At 37.4% G+C, this 16069-nt stretch overlaps 1 protein-coding gene across 1 annotated transcript in view; it reads right to left on the reverse strand.

Annotated features, from left to right (window-relative positions):
* Positions 1-243: 243 nt before the first annotated feature.
* LOC306879280 (protein MTSS 1-like) overlaps positions 244-16069 on the reverse strand; it is a 55626-nt gene continuing 39800 nt past the window's right edge. The window contains exons 7-14 of the mRNA XM_079432091.1: positions 10172-10329; positions 9284-9391; positions 9086-9183; positions 8767-8857; positions 5979-6089; positions 5687-5843; positions 4156-4427; positions 244-3357 (exon numbers count right to left, since the gene is read on the reverse strand). Of these exons, the coding sequence (XP_079288217.1) occupies positions 2713-3357; positions 4156-4427; positions 5687-5843; positions 5979-6089; positions 8767-8857; positions 9086-9183; positions 9284-9391; positions 10172-10329 (1640 nt within the window). The 3' untranslated portion in view covers positions 244-2712. The remainder of the gene's footprint in view (positions 3358-4155; positions 4428-5686; positions 5844-5978; positions 6090-8766; positions 8858-9085; positions 9184-9283; positions 9392-10171; positions 10330-16069) is intronic.

The raw sequence follows: 16069 nt of genomic DNA on the forward strand, positions 1-16069 counted from the left end.
AATGTTGAAAACAGCTGTGCTGCTTAATATTTCTGTGGAAACAGATTACAGGGCTATTTGAAAAATAGAAAGTAAAAAGAACACTTATTCAAAGCAGAAATCTTTTGCGACATAATAAATGTCTTTACTGTAACTATTCATCAATTTAATGCATCCTTGATGAATAAAAGTGTTAACAACAGAGCTTTCTAATGGCGTATTGCTTTAATGACTACCAAAATGTCAGCGGAGAAGAGACTGGGTCACAATAATTATGGTTTCTTCACTTTAATTTGACATTCATCCCTTTCCATTGATGTTTATATCATGAAATGGTCTAACATACAGAATGCATCAGATCAAATTAAGGAATCAAAAAGTGTGAATGTTAACAAAAACAAAACTGTCTAAAAAAAAAACACTCTTTTGGGTAAATTCATTTCGATCTTGCAAGTTTAACAATTTGGGTCAAGATGGATGATAAATCACTGCAACAGACAGCACTCATTACGATCCAGCCATCGCTATATCTCCGAAAAGAAAACTTCAACACCGTTTAAAGGCCTCAGACGTTACTGCACTGAACAGCACTAATAACAATGAAGATTAGTGGAGAAACACCTCAGTCAGCTCACCTTTCAGAGTAAAACGATATTCTTTTACACTCCAGGAGCGCAGTGCAACAACTGCAAGCTAATCCTACAGTAAAAGGCCCGAGGAGCATTGTGTCAGCAGTGAACGTCTCTGGCCATGTCTAAATCACTGAAGAGAGACAAAACAATTGAGCATTCAGTTGAAGAGGGGGACGGGAAATCCTAGACACAGCTTAGACAGGTGTGAAGTAACCCTAGATTGAGAATAACCTGAAAAGTACACAAAAAACGGGGCGGTATAAAAACAAAAACAAAGAATGCGGTAAGATATGAAGAAACAACTTTTGCAGCAGGAATGAAAGTTCAAAGCGCACCTGCCGGCAGATGCGTGACAGATATGATCAATTATAAGACATCAAAAAGAGTACAGATGCCCATGAGAGAAGCTATAAGACCGCAGAAGTGCTTCTGGATATCAGGTTCATTACATTCAGCATCATACTGAGATGAATACGAGCAATTAAACCTAGAGGTGCTCAAAATGATGTAATTAAAATACATGTTAAAGGCATTGGTGATGCACTTCAAGCTTGAAAGCATGTTGATTACATCATTATGACTATAAAGTAATAATAATAATTGTACTGTAAAATAAAATTATTTTTATTATGATCATTATTACTACTAAATTAAAATAGAACTGTTGTAATATTTCACTGTGAAATAAAACGTTTAAGAAAAATAAAAACATTTTTACAGTACAACTATAAAATAATTTCATTTTTGATGAAAAACGTCTCTTTTGTCTTAAAGCTTTTCGTTGGTTGACAACATGGTCAACATTTTAGAAGCACTTCTAATGAAGTTTGGGAAGATGGCTGGTGCATGTCGCGCTTCAAAATACACGTTATAAGCGTCCCGAACTTACGAGTTTTGATTTTGAGATACTGAAAACACCGGATCATGAGTTGCTCGTGTGTAAAAGCTTCACGCTGAAACATTTCAGCTCCAAATAAGATGCATTAAAAGATTCTTGAGATCTGAGCCTTGACGTAAGTCTTTCAAAGTGAAAAGACAAGAATACCCTACACTTCCATTGAATAAGCTTTACTTAAATTGGTGGAGGGATGGGACACTTTGATTTCAAAGAAGGCAACTTGCAACAGAACAAATTCAATCTATAAACCTAATGCAACCATTCACGTTCTTTTATGGTAATAATAAATGAGTTTAAGGAAGCTTTTTAATTCAAAGACATACAAACAAACAAAAAAAGCTAAAAGTCATGGGCCAAAAGTTTGAGGTTTTATGAATCAAGTCTTTATAAATCCTCCATGAGAGCAGATTTATGCGCATCTACAGGGCTAGAGCATCAAAGCTTTGGTAAACAGACGATTAAAAATGATTCAGAATCAAACAGGTTGAATAAATAACCACAGTGATGCCTTTGTAAGCTCTCACAGTCATAAGCAACACAAATAAGATCCACTATTCCAGTCCTTCATTCATCCACCCAATCACATCGTTCCTTCCGTTCCTCTATTCCTCTCATTGGCTGCATGCGCATCCAGTCATTGGGCGGATTAAAGGCAGTGGTGCAGTTTTCTGTTACCCTAAACTGTACAAAAATAGACGCCTATTGCTGCTTTATCTAATTTCGAAAACAAACAAGAAAACTAATAATACAACAGTCTTTCAATTGTTTCGCTAATATATACAGACGTTTTTGATCTCTAACCACAAGGTGCTTTATCCTTAAGAATACGACATAAATAACTACTATATCTTATGTTCCGATGCTCAATCTAGATCTCTAAATACATATATATCTGTATATATAGGTATACATATATATGTAAAGAACACAGCCTGCAGAATTAACTTTAATTTATTGAGGCAACATTCGCACAGACACTGCAAGACGGTTGTTCTTCGCGCACAGTGTAGTTAAATCGAACGTCTTTTATGTGGCAGGAGTCGCACGTTAGTCAACAGTTTTGCCGCCACTTAAAAACAAAACCAAAAAAAAAGAAAACGCAAACCTCAACAATAAAAGGCATGAAAAAGTCGCTAAACGAAAAGATGCCAAAGACAACCGTTAACAAGTCACAGATGAATTCAAAGACCGAGAGAAATAAAATCAGTTGAGATGGTTGGGGGTGATTAAAGGCGCCGAACGGTCATTGGTAAGTGTCCGACGTAGTTTGACTCTTCGGATCATACTCAACATGTCACCTCCGCTGCCTGGATCAGGAACGCCGTCGACATGATCTACACCAGGCTGAGCGGAATTGATCTTCCCGCTCTCAGTGGGCAAGCTGGAATTGTGAGCTGCCATGTTTTGAATCTGCTGCTGATTTTGATGTTGCTGCCGTTTGAGTTTCTGCTGGAGCTCTTTTTGATGTATCTGTTGATATTGCGGCTCCTGCGGTTGGTTATAATGCTGTTGGTGATTGTACTGTTGTTGAATATATTGCTGTTGATTATATTGTTGTTGCTGCTGTTGTTGTTGATATTGCCTCTGTTGCTGTTGGTGCAGTGCATACTGCTGTTGCTTACTCATTTGATACAGCGGCTCTGTGCCACCCACTGGTGGCTGCCCAGGGAACATGGAATAGTATGGAGGCGGCATTGCACTCAGACTCTGAGTGGACGTACAGAGATTATGTCTGGTGTGAACCAAATCAGAGCCAGGTACCCTGTTACCCTGCGTCACCCCAGGAGGGCACATGGTCTCCTCACTGCCACTTAGGACGGCGGTGGAAACGGACGCCTTCAGCGGCACCTAAGAGCAGGATGAAAGTGGTTTTCTAGTTAATTCTATAACAATGGCTACATAATTCACTACAGGGATATATAAAACATACGGCCTCTTTTCTGAACATGATGTTTAAAACATTAATAATAATAATAATAATATACTGAATATTCACTACCATTTAAAAGTAGTTTTAAAAAAAATCTTGCACTAATCAAGGCTGCAATGACATGATTAAAAAAAAAAACAGTTAAAACAGTAATGTTAATTATTATTACAATTTAAAATAACTATAATCTATTTTAAAAATGTAATTTGCAAAGCTGAATTTTTGGCATCATTTCTCCAGTCTTCAGTGTCACATAAACCTTCTGAAATCATGGAAAACAGGACATTTTTCAGGATTCTTTTTGAATAGAAATTTCAACAGGACAGAATTTATTTGAAATAGATATATTTTTTAAAATGATAAATGTCTTTAGTTTTACCTTTCATCAATATAATGTATTCTTGCAGAATAAGTTTTAATTTCTTCTTTAATTAAAAAAATAAAAATACTGACCCAACACTTTGAACAGTAGCGTGTGCTGTAAGTGCATTAAAATGAAATGTATTTTTATGTCCTATGCAGGCATGAGGGATGAATGCTTTTTGCAGTTGTAAAAGTTAGTTGAGGAATTATGTGTTTGAAAATAATACTGTGCTGGAATTAAAAAAAAAAATCCCAATCCTTCAAGATTTGTTCCAAATTATGCTAGATATTCCAGCAGGTCTCGTTTACAATGTTTCAGCATTTTCTGAGTAGAGTTTGAACAGATGAAGGACCTGTGGTGTGGAGATGGGGATAGGCACTCCTCCACTGATGGTTCCACGGCGGATGTTGGGCTTGCTGGAGGGTTTACGGCGGATGGTGGCCGTGTGGGGTCCTATCGGCTCTGGATCCATCAGCAGACTGACAGTAGACGCTGGCCTCTTGCTTTGAAACATTTTGCGGTAATTGAGACTCAAGTCGCTGTTGCGAGGAATTGTGGAAGATTTATCAAATTCAGACTGGCTGTGGGTGTCCTCGCCTCCATGCAGGGAGATGTAGTCGTAGTCTGAAAGAGAGAGAAACACAAAAAGAGGAGAGTCACAAGCTGTGTTAATGCTGAATGATAGCACTTCTATATTGTTTAGAAGAGGAAAAATAATGAAATTCAAGCAGAAATAACATATGCAGGGAGTGACAGTGGAAGAAAACACAACAGCTGTTCACTGTCTCAAAATGTCATGGTTAAACAATAAAGATGGCCCAACGTCATGAGAGTGTTTCGAACAGGACAGTGCATGGGTTTTTATACCTTGCAAACTTAACTTGCCTTGTGTGATGTTTTTAACACTGTTGAAAGGTAGCATTATCTAGTTGTTCAAATTTGAATTAATAAGATGTTTAAATTAAACCTACAAATGCAGTTTATATAGTTTAAATAGTGTGCATGTATATATATATAGTAAAAAAAAAACAAAAAAAAAAAACTTAATTTTGAAATAATGGACTAGCAGAAAAAAATTGCAAAGTGAAAATTATGCAAATTTAAGATGCATATACAATTTATTAAACAACAAGTATACTAAAATTAAATCATATTTTTAAATCATATTTTTCATTAATTGCACTAAATTGACATGAACCATGAAGACAACAGTACTAGATTACCTCCAAAAAATTTTCTAAAACATACAAACAAAAGCTCTGTTTAAGAGTATGTTTTTCAGTTAAACTCAGGCAACATGAGAAGATGGACACCAGACTTAACAACTGACGAGATGCCACTAGTTATATCGCATGGTTGCACGCACTCAAATCTTACGCATACAGATAATACTCTTTCAACAAAGGCACACCTGCAATATGACATGGATTCCCTAAAATCAAGACATTTAATGTTGTTTATTATTGGAATATGATCACAATGAGAATAATCAAATCTATGCAATGACATTCAGAAGCCTACCATTTAGAGGAGGTTCTTTCTTTACCGCTGTAAAAGAACAATAAAGTACATTTAACACATATACAAAGGCCCAAAAACACACACTATGGACAGCAATCTAAGCCTGTGATTTGTGCAAGCACATCAGATTTAGTCTATAATATATAAAGCACATCTGATGTGCACACAAACCACAAGTAAGATTACTGTGTTGAGGGCAAAAAAAGGTATATAAAGTATAAAAAGGGTTAAAAATGCTATACAAAAAAAGTCATCTAGATTGAGCACTGTTTATAATCTCTCCAAGATGTGTGCAAAGGAGGAAAATGATAGAAGAGAAACAGAAGTAGCTCATGCATGTGAGTAAATACAAGCATACTGACCATGCTGCGAGGGAATGGTGTCTTCTGAGCACGACGGCGTGGTCGTCTGGGTGCTGTATCCGCTGGAGCAGTGGAGGGAATCTCGGCTGGTCCGAGGAGCTTCTGAATTAAGCCCGCCTCCAAGAGTAAGAGCCAGCTGCTCCCTGGCTGACTGTGGCTACGGACAGGAATCAGATCCAATCAGAGGCCAGAAAGAGTCTGGAGTCAACCACAATGATTCCAGTAGAATCAAAGGGTGTATAAAATGCACTTTTTGCTTAGAAATCATTTCTGCATAAAAATGAGCGTGTACCTTGCCCGAGGTGGACAGTGTCCTGGCTCTCTCCTCATGCCCGCTGTAAGCTTTGTGCAGTGGGGGCATGGAGGTCCCGTTCTCTGTGCCTGGAGAGATCCGGCCTTTCTCCTACACACAAAATATACTCTGTTAGTCCATCTCAACTTAGTAAGTAGCAAAAGACACTATGACACACTGTAGTCACTAGGTAATAAGTATTTAAAGTCAACATGAAATGGTATTCACAAATCAATTTTTTCATGATGTGACATGATTAAATAAATTAAATATAGGGCGTGACTTAACTTGATCCAACAGGAAATTTGTGGATCATAAAATATGGGCATTCCGAATCTGAATGCAAGTTTGCGGAGCATTATGGAAGTTTTTTAACCAGGACATGGGCTCACCCACCAAATATTAAATTAATGGTTCTTTTTAAAACATTTTTACAATTATATTCTTTTTACCATTATTTGCTACCATCTCAGAACCCTTTATTCCAATAATGTTAACTCTTTTCCCACCATTGACGTTTTACGTAATTTATGACATCTTTATGATGCAAGCTTTGTATTATTTTAGTTTTTTTCATTATACAACTGAAGTTCAATGGAAGTAAGAAAAAAACAAATGCAACTATAAACTTTTCTGCTTAAACTTTTTTTTCTCAGATTGTTGATGTTGATGTTCAGTTAGAATTTTTTTTTCTGTTGCTAAAAATTTATATGTAAAAAGAAAAAGAACAGAAACCTTTGTTTACATATTCATACAACAAAATATTGTGGGGGTAATTTGTGAATATGATAAAAAATGTCTGACAAAATAATACTCTGGCAGGGAAAGAGTTAAACATTACTAAAATATTCTATATAAAGGCTGCATTACCTAAAACAGTAGCATAAATCCTAAACAGCTACTCTACCACCGAATAACATTAAACCATCAGTAGGAAAGGGAAAATGATGAAAAAGATCAATTGCACACAAAAAGACCAGTATGTAAACAGTTAGTTTTGATTTCATGTTGACTTTATTGATGGTTTGTTAAATGTAGAAAAGTTCAGATTGGCCTGTCAGAGCATGCAGGTGCTTACTTATAGATATGCAAACTGGTTAATGTGTTTATTTAAGACATGGGTCTGATATTATATTCAAAAACAGAAATTAAAAACAAAAATGAATTAAAATTGCTTCTTTCTCCCTGTGTAAAATGATCAAGTGTCCCTCTAAATGGCCTGCAGAGGGCGCTGTCTATCTTCACAGACACAACCTCCACACATGCACAATGACAAACACAGAAGAAAAGCACCAGAGGTAAGTGTCCAGTAGTACATGCAACAGTAATGAGTCCATTCACAGTCACACACAGCACTACACTGAGTCTATGCTCACAGTGCTCCTGTGCCGGAGGTGTTGGCCACGGTGGCCCGTGCGAGGGATTGTGGGAGAATTCCCCTCGCTGAGAGAGCGAGCGCCTTCCTCCCCTCCGACCAGGAGGAGAGGACTGCGTGAGCGCTGGGAAATGGAGGTGAGGGGCAGAGAGGAGTGGAACAAGAGAAAGATGAGATTAGACCAATCCAAGCCTCCATCAAAATCCAACCCCCCCTAGACCCCATTTCAAACGGTCGAAAGGAAATGATTTTGGGTATTCTATCCAGCGCCTGATTGGAAAATCACTTGTTGATCTGTCTTTTAAATTATAATTATATTATATTTAATAACACCCAAAACAGACATTTAAGTGTTTATTTCATAATACTTTATCTTTTTGGTCAGTAGATTTCAATTACAATACATATCTTTAAATGCTTTTTTTTTTTTTTTCCTCAAAATAAGTATTTTCTCCTGCACTGAGCCAGAAATAATTCAATTTCAACTCAATTCAGCAATGCATACAACACCAAACTTTACTTTTTTTGGCAGAAATAGAAATAAATATCCCAAATCTCCTCTGTAAAACCTTTAATATGTCAACAAAATAAACAAGAATTAAACCAGGCTTTGTCCAATGTTCAGATTTCTGTTCTGGAAATCTATGCAAATAAGTGATTTTTTTATTATATTTGCCGAATTTACTTATTTAAACAACATTTTAGAAAACTTGCAATACAATATTTAATGTCTTAATGTGCTGATATTAATGGACTGGGGAAGTATGGTGATATCTAGTAATTAAAAATGGAACCCTATTCCCCTGTGCTATCTTGCTTTAACATTTCGGTGTTTTCACGTTATAATTAACTTGTAGATCAGACTGATAAACTAGCATACTACACATAATCATAGCAAACTGTATTACAATGTAGTGTTCTAACAGTACTAACTGCTAGTATGATTGCTTCTTTATTGTAAAACACTGAATTGTATAATAAAACTGTATAATTGTCTCAAACTTATAATTTATTACCATTATAATTTAACTTATAGTTTATTACCATGTCACTATTTTAAGCATCACAAAAGTGAAATACTACTTTATTTCCTTTACACTTGCACTGAAATACCCAGACAAACTGCAATACATTCTATATTATTTGCACTGAAGTACTGTCCAATTATGATTGTGATGCTCAATTTTCTGATTTGATCTTGGTGTCCAAGAGGTTGAATTTTGGGGAGGTCTGGATTAGGCACCACAGCAAACTGCAGGCTGTGATGGTGCTTACAGCCGTATGCGTTTCTTTGGGCTGAATGTGGCTGTATGTGTGTTCTGAGTGACACATTATTCAAACTATTTGGGTTTCTTAGGGTTAGTATACCAGTTTAACTAGGCAAGTTTTGTGTGGTGCATGTATCCATGATACCTGTGTTGTGTCTGGTGCTCTCAGATGAAGCCCATCTACTGCGCTGGAGATGGAGTCCAGAGATGGGACATGACGCACAGAGGTGTAGTTACTGAGAGAGAGAGAGAGTTTATACTGATTATTTACAATAATGCACAATTGTTTGTTTTCAGTTTCAATTGAAGAAAACTGACAGGAAGATTGAGGAAAAAAATCAAATAAAATTGGCCTTAAAAACACTACAATATTAGTACAATATCAGTAATTCAAATAACATTTTCTAAGGGCAAGTTAACTAACAGTTCTTGCAACAAACATTTCTTCCTGACACCGAACTCACCTACTGATGCTGCTCTTGCGTGATAACGTGTTGCTAGGAGAAGCAGGTGGAGTCTGATACGAGTAGCTGTAGTCTGAGCCTTTCAGATCAAGAATAACCTGCATAAACAAAACCAGACCAGAAAGTCAGAGATCAAGAACATGCACAGCTCTACAGATGAAACAGACATAATGTGCCTGATTAGAATGCATGCAGCACCTGTTCACTAGCAGGAGGCAGTGTGTTGGGATCAGCCGTTAGGTTGCCAAGATCTTCTAGAATTGTCTGCAAGTGGGTGACTTCACCAAGCATGCTTATCTCTTCATCCTGACAATACAAAGAAAAAAAATAGTATTGCTCTAGTATTTTCTCTCTTTGTATCCGTGTTCTGCGTCTCTGTCCTGTGTTAACGGCCATTTAAAGAAGAATATTACCACACAAAAAAAATTACATTTTGGGAAATGATTGTAATCCAGTTTGTGAGCAGTTCCAAAAAGCCGATCGTGTGTTTGGAGCAAAAACTATCCGGTTCTGATTTATGTCCGATCAAGTGGGGCATCTCTCTCTCTCTCTGGCGACGCAGTAACAGCCGCAAGGAAAAAATCTTTGTTTGTCCAGCCAATGAAATCCATGAATATGTAACGGCATCCACGTCGCGTAAAAAGACAGTATATGTCTGCATTTGTGATCGGAGAAACAACAAACGACAAGCACTACTACACTACACTGGGGGGCGTGTTTGAATGAGCCGTTTTAGGGGGACGTGGCAGAGTCTTAACTTTTATAAAGAATATCTCTTTGGTTTTGAGACTTTAGTTTTTGCAACTTCAGGGATCTTATCTATGCATGAACAGCTTGTAACACTCTAAAGAGAAAGAAAAACTTGAAATCACATCATATGGACCATTTAAGAACTGAGTAATATTATTTAACTACATGTACTTACTATCTGGTTAGGGTAAGGATTAGGGTTTGGCTTAGGGTTACTTTCATGTAATTATGCATAAATATTTGTTGTTATTATAAAATGTGTGTGTAACATGGGTAACAAGGCCACCTTAAAATAAAGCGTTATCATAATATCTTAGAGTCTGTACAGACACTCACCAGGACAGGTTTGAGCATTGTGACGAATGAGCAGAATCTTCCTCTTTCCTCGACAAGTGCTCGACACACTGCTCTCTTCTCAGTCTCCTCTAGAACTGCGTAGCGTGTGTTGACGTCCTGAAGAGCGCTGTCCAGCTGCATCCGCACCTCGTCTTTACCTACACAAACACAATGACATTTCAATATTAATTATATTAATGCTAACTTTTTATTAATATTAATGCACATTTATAAAGAATGGTGCATCAAGTATTGTTATTGCTTATTAAAACTTAAATCAAATCAAAAGTTTTGTTCATTAACTGAACTATGTCTGAAATAAAGAACAAATATTAGATTAAAAAAACAACTAATTGAAAATTAAAATGTTGCCTTGGCAACTGAAGTGTTAAATAAAGCCAAAAAGGCTAGGAAGTAATGATAAATGCTATAAAAGTATTTAAATATTACTAAAGCAACACTGGATGCAAAACAGCTTTGTCTTGCTGATATCTGACGGAAGGAAGTTGTTTTCAACCACTAGGAGGCAGTACAGTTTCTATAAATACTTAATACACCATGCAAATATGTGCTGCGATGCTAATAGGTGTTCTAAGAGCCTGGCTGTGCAGATTTCATCGGTCATTCGCGACCAGGCGTGACGAGGGATCTGGGGTCTCTGGTAATGACACACAGGTGGGACTGTATGGTGTGCATGTGTTCTTGTGTTGCATTTAAAGTCCAGCTGCCACTGAGAGCCCCTCACATTCCATAGTAGCTGCCAGATAATACTACTGCATAGCAGTGTTCAACCAAAAAGGCTGTTTTTAATGACTAATATTGGATATTCTTAATATTGGATTCTTTGGTGGTGGGCAGCTAATATAATGCAGCCTAATGATAGAAAAATAAGACACAAATAACTGGATTTACTCAAACACTCTAAAAATCACAGAAAAACATGAACTGGGTAACAATGATACAAGTTTACAAGAAAGATAGAAAAAACAATGCAAAGTGTTTAATAGAAGAACATAACTGAGTGATTTTTAATTATGATATGATGACTGCTTCTGTCTCCTGGTGCTTTACTGATGAAGTGCAAGGGGAGAAATGTGAGGTTAATCACATTTAGAGGTTTGTTTACCTCATGCCAGCACACACCACGTGAGGAGCTTTAAACACATGACCTGGTCTTTTCCTCTGTTTTTCATCTCTCAGTAGATGCATCACCCCCAACACATTTCATCTAAATGAATAGTTTATTTGCTTTTGCAATCACATTACTGCATTTTTGGACTGTGTATGCGAATGTGGGTCAGAAATTAAGTTTTCCATTAAGGGAATTAATTTCTCATTTCACTTTATTGGTGCCAGCCATCTATATTAATTGTTTTTCTTTTCCAATTTTTCCAACATTTTTTCTCCCTTATCTTAAATTTGGAGGGCATGTTTGTTTTGGTGGCATTTCTGCCCCAAGCCATTAAGTTCTCACCCATGCATAAACGGGATGAGCAATATATTTTGATATTCAATCCTAATTTTTTATTATCCACTAACAAATACAGTGCCCTCCAAAAGTATTGGAACAGTAAAGACAAAATTTCTCTGTTGGCTGTGGAGTCAAGACATTTACAAATATGATTAAAAGATGAATATGAGACAAAACTACAGAATGTCACATTTTATTATTGGGTAATTCAACACATAGAGGGATGAAACTCTAAAAGTGCTGAACTTCTTAGCTGGTAAAACATTTATCTGATGTGAGCATAAGTATTGGATCAGTTGCCTCACGGGTCTTTCTAAGTGATCAGCTGTGTCCTGTTGCATTCATTCTTCAGATATTAAAAGCAGGGAATGTGTCGTATCAGTTATATCCATTACTTGTGTATTCTGAATCTTGCATTCGATGATGACACACACAAACCAGGATGAAGACGAAGGAGCTGACTTTGAGAGAAAAGCAAGCAATTTTGATGCTAAAAGAAAAGAGGAAGTCAATTAGAGCTCTAGCAAAAACAAAGGGCATGGAGAAATCAAGAGTTTGGAAACCACCAGCGACACCAGTAACCAACAACGACAAGTAGTTGATGACAGACAAATCATAAAAGCTGTGAAAATGAACCCTAAAAGACGTGTCTGTAAAATCACCAACAACTTCCAGAAAGCTGGGGTTATGCTCTGACAATCTACTGTCCTCAGGAGACTTTGACACAGAATTACAGATGCTACACAGCAAGATGCAAACCTCTGACCAGCACCAAAAATAGAAAGGCAAGTTTGCAAAAAAGCACAAAGGTGAGCCAGAAGAGTTTTGGAACTGTGTTTATGGACCGATGAGACAAAGATGAACTTTATCTAAGTGATGGGAAACCAAAAATGTGGAGAAAAAAAGGGAACTGCAAATGATCCCAAGCATACAGCCTCATCTGTAAAGCATGGTGGAGGTGGTGTCATGGCATGGGCATGCATGGCTGTCTCTGGAACAGGCCCTCTCAACTTTACTGATGACCTAATGTATGATGAATGAATTTGGAAGGGTACAAAACCATCTTGGCTACCAATATTCAAGAAAATGCCACCAGATTCATTGGGAAGTGCTTCATATTGCATCAGGACAATGACCCAAAACACCCTGCCAGTTCAGTCAAGGAATTTATAAGGGCAAAGAAATGGAAAGTCTTAGATTGGCCAAGTCAATCTCCAGATTTAAATCCGATTGAACATGAATTTCACCAGCTGAAGAGGAGAATAAAGGCAGAAACTTCCCAAAACAAGCAACAATTGGAATTGGCTGCATTAAAGCCTAGGAAAAGTATTTCAAAGGATGAGTGAGACCAAGAGTCTGGTGATGTCTATGGGTCACAGACTCACTGCTGTGATTGTGCGCAAGGGATCTGCAACTAAATAATAGCTTTTAATCTTTTATATCTGCCTTATGTTCAACTGTCCCAATACTTATGCTCACATCAATGAGTGGGATGAACTCTAAAAGTGCTGTTCTTTTTATTTGGTAAAACATGTATGTGTTGAAACGGCTAATAATAAAATGTGACATTCTGTAGTTTTGTCTCATATTCATCTTATAATCATATTTGCAAATGCCTTTACTCGACCGCCAACAGAGCAATTTTGTCTTTACTGTTCCAATACTTATGGAGGGCACTGTATATCATGCAAATTTAACATATTGCTCAGTCCTACAGTCTTAACAAAAAAGGTTCTTGCCAAATGCACAAAAAGTCCTTTATAATGAAAAAAAGAGGTTCCTTAGATTATTAAAAGGTTTTAATAATTTCTTCATGGTTACTTTAAGAACTGTTTACTGAAAGGTTCTTTGGGGAACCAAAAATGGTTATTTTATGGCATCACTGCAAAAAAAAAAGCGTTATCCACAAGCGTTGCACAAGTGCCACAGCACAGTAAATCTAAACGTCTGCAAATCCGTTTAAGTGCAGAGTATGCATTTTTAGGATTTAAGCAATTCTCGTCAGTGTTGCGGAACTCAGTTAAGTCCGTCGACCTTCCCGGCAGCGATGTGATCCCTGGTGCTTGAATACATTGACCTTGTGCTGGATTGTGTCACCATATGTGTGTTTAGATGCTCTTAGACCATTACACCTTCAAACACACCCTGCAGTGAAGGCTGACAGAAACCTGGTTGGGTAGGACAGCTTAGGGCTGGGGTCAGCTTCAGTTTAAAGGGCAAAGGTCAGGTCTGTTGATAAATCCCACGGACTGTCTGAAAGACAAATGGCTTAGGAAACATGCAGCTATATCTGAAATATGTTACAGGAGCCTGTTTTGTGTTAACAGAATACACCCCAACACAGAGAAATGTGAAAGAGAGTGATAACCCCTCAGAACACATTAACATCACCCTAGAAACAGCATAGCAACGTAATAGAAACCGCTGAGATGATTTCAGGCCAGCAAAAACATTTAGCAGGTAATACACCACGGCCATAAACTTTGAGTCAGCTACTAGGACACCGCCTAAAGAACTGCATAGCAACACCCTGACAACTGCCTAAAACACTCTAGCATCATGAAGAGCTTTGCACTGGCAAGTACCACTCAAATTTTCTTATTTTTTTAAATAAATTAATTATTTATTAATAAATATAAAATAATAAATAATTTTATATTAAAAATGTTAATTATCTATAATCTCTGGGAAATTATGCATTTTATATAAAGTAGAATCAAGTGGAATGACCCATGCACATTTTAGAAAAGTAACACAGCTTTAGTGTTTAGTTCATTTGAGCTGTTTAAACACAAATACGAACCTCAGTTAAAAACAGAAAAGGGAGGTGATGGGAAAATAACCCAGAGCCATTCAGACAAAGGTGTGTGTGCCACAGAGACATTCCCTGAGGTCTACAAATCCCGAGCGGTTGGAAGCTATGATGTCATGAGCAGACACCTTCTCTCCATAAACACATGCAGGAGGCAGATGTGCAGGTTTTCTGGGAGAAGTAGGGCAAAGGAACCTCACTGATGACGATGGTTAGCCTCCACCTAGTAGGTGGTACTGCACTGGATCTGTGACTACGGCCCCACAAGGATTTCATTTTTAAACGAGTGTACAGCAATGTGTGAATATACCTGGCTTGTATATAATTTAGCAAACTAGGCCTAAATAAGACGCAAATAAAGAGGAAATCATTTATCTATGTATTAAATCAGATGAAATACAAATTCTCAACGTTTAAAAAAATGTAGTCAATTCAGACGCCAGAAAGTCCAGAGCACTGGATCGTCATGCCATCTCAAACACAGCAGAAACGGCATTAGAATACTAATGTGCATGAGTTTTAATAATTCAGATCCAATGCTCTTTTTCTTCACAATCCCCACAGATGGGTCCAAATCTTCAGAGCGGTCTGCCCCCCTTAGACCTCTGAGAAACACAAATGTAAGGTATAATGATGAATGAGCACTCCGAGACGCATCATAGGTCTAGACGGCATATTTATTTTCATTTTCTCACCATCTGTGAGCGTTATGGCAGTAAATCAAACAGCGCTAGGAGGGGTTTATGGCTGTGCTCTGGTGATATAAAAACGCTAGCCTCTGAATCACTTATGCTAACACTTCATTCAGCCGCTATCTTATGATTCAGACTGCGTCAGGACAAGGCCATGTTTCCCTCATACAGCTGCAGATGACTAACATCACAGTATAGTGCTCTCTTAGTGGGAGGTACTGCAGATACAAGTGATTATTTTAATTGGAAATGTAACTTTTTTTTTTATAAAAGCATGTGGTACAAATTCCAAGAAGAGCTTTAGTGAGTAAATGAAACTAGTGTACTAGTTATTTGGAAATGCAAAATAAGACCGGGTAGAAAATGCAAATGAAGAACAATGATCGCATCGAAACAGAGATACAGTCTGACAGAGAATTACTAATGAATTTGAACAAGATCTCTCATGTAAATATCCCCAAAGAAATGCATCCAGCCTTATTATAGATTTCCCTTTAGTTTTCAGCTTTTATAATCAGTAAGTGGCAGATAAAAATAAAAGACACACTGGATCTGAGGTCATATTACTCCTAAGTACAAGACAAGGCAGATCATGCAGCAGCAGCAGCAGAACCCTTCCATATGAAAGGGAGTGTATGACCACAGGGTGTTTTCCCAATGTTGGGAAAGATGACATGCCAATGGAAGGAAGGATGGGGGATCTCTTTCCTCTTTGAGAGTTTTTGTGGCCTTGAGCTATGAGCTATTCTGGTGACAATGTTCAGACAAAAACTGCTCCTTTCCTCAAATGCTAGTTTTTTCCTCCTTAAAATTACACACAAAAAAATGCATACAATGACATTCCAACCACCTTCACAACAAAACAAAACAAAAACCTCCGTTTAGTCCCTCCAGTGTCACCAGATTTTTCAGAAACCATTCTA

Source organism: Barbus barbus (assembly GCF_936440315.1).
Source record: "Barbus barbus genome assembly, chromosome: 13".
NCBI classification, from domain to species: Eukaryota; Metazoa; Chordata; class Actinopteri; order Cypriniformes; family Cyprinidae; genus Barbus; species Barbus barbus.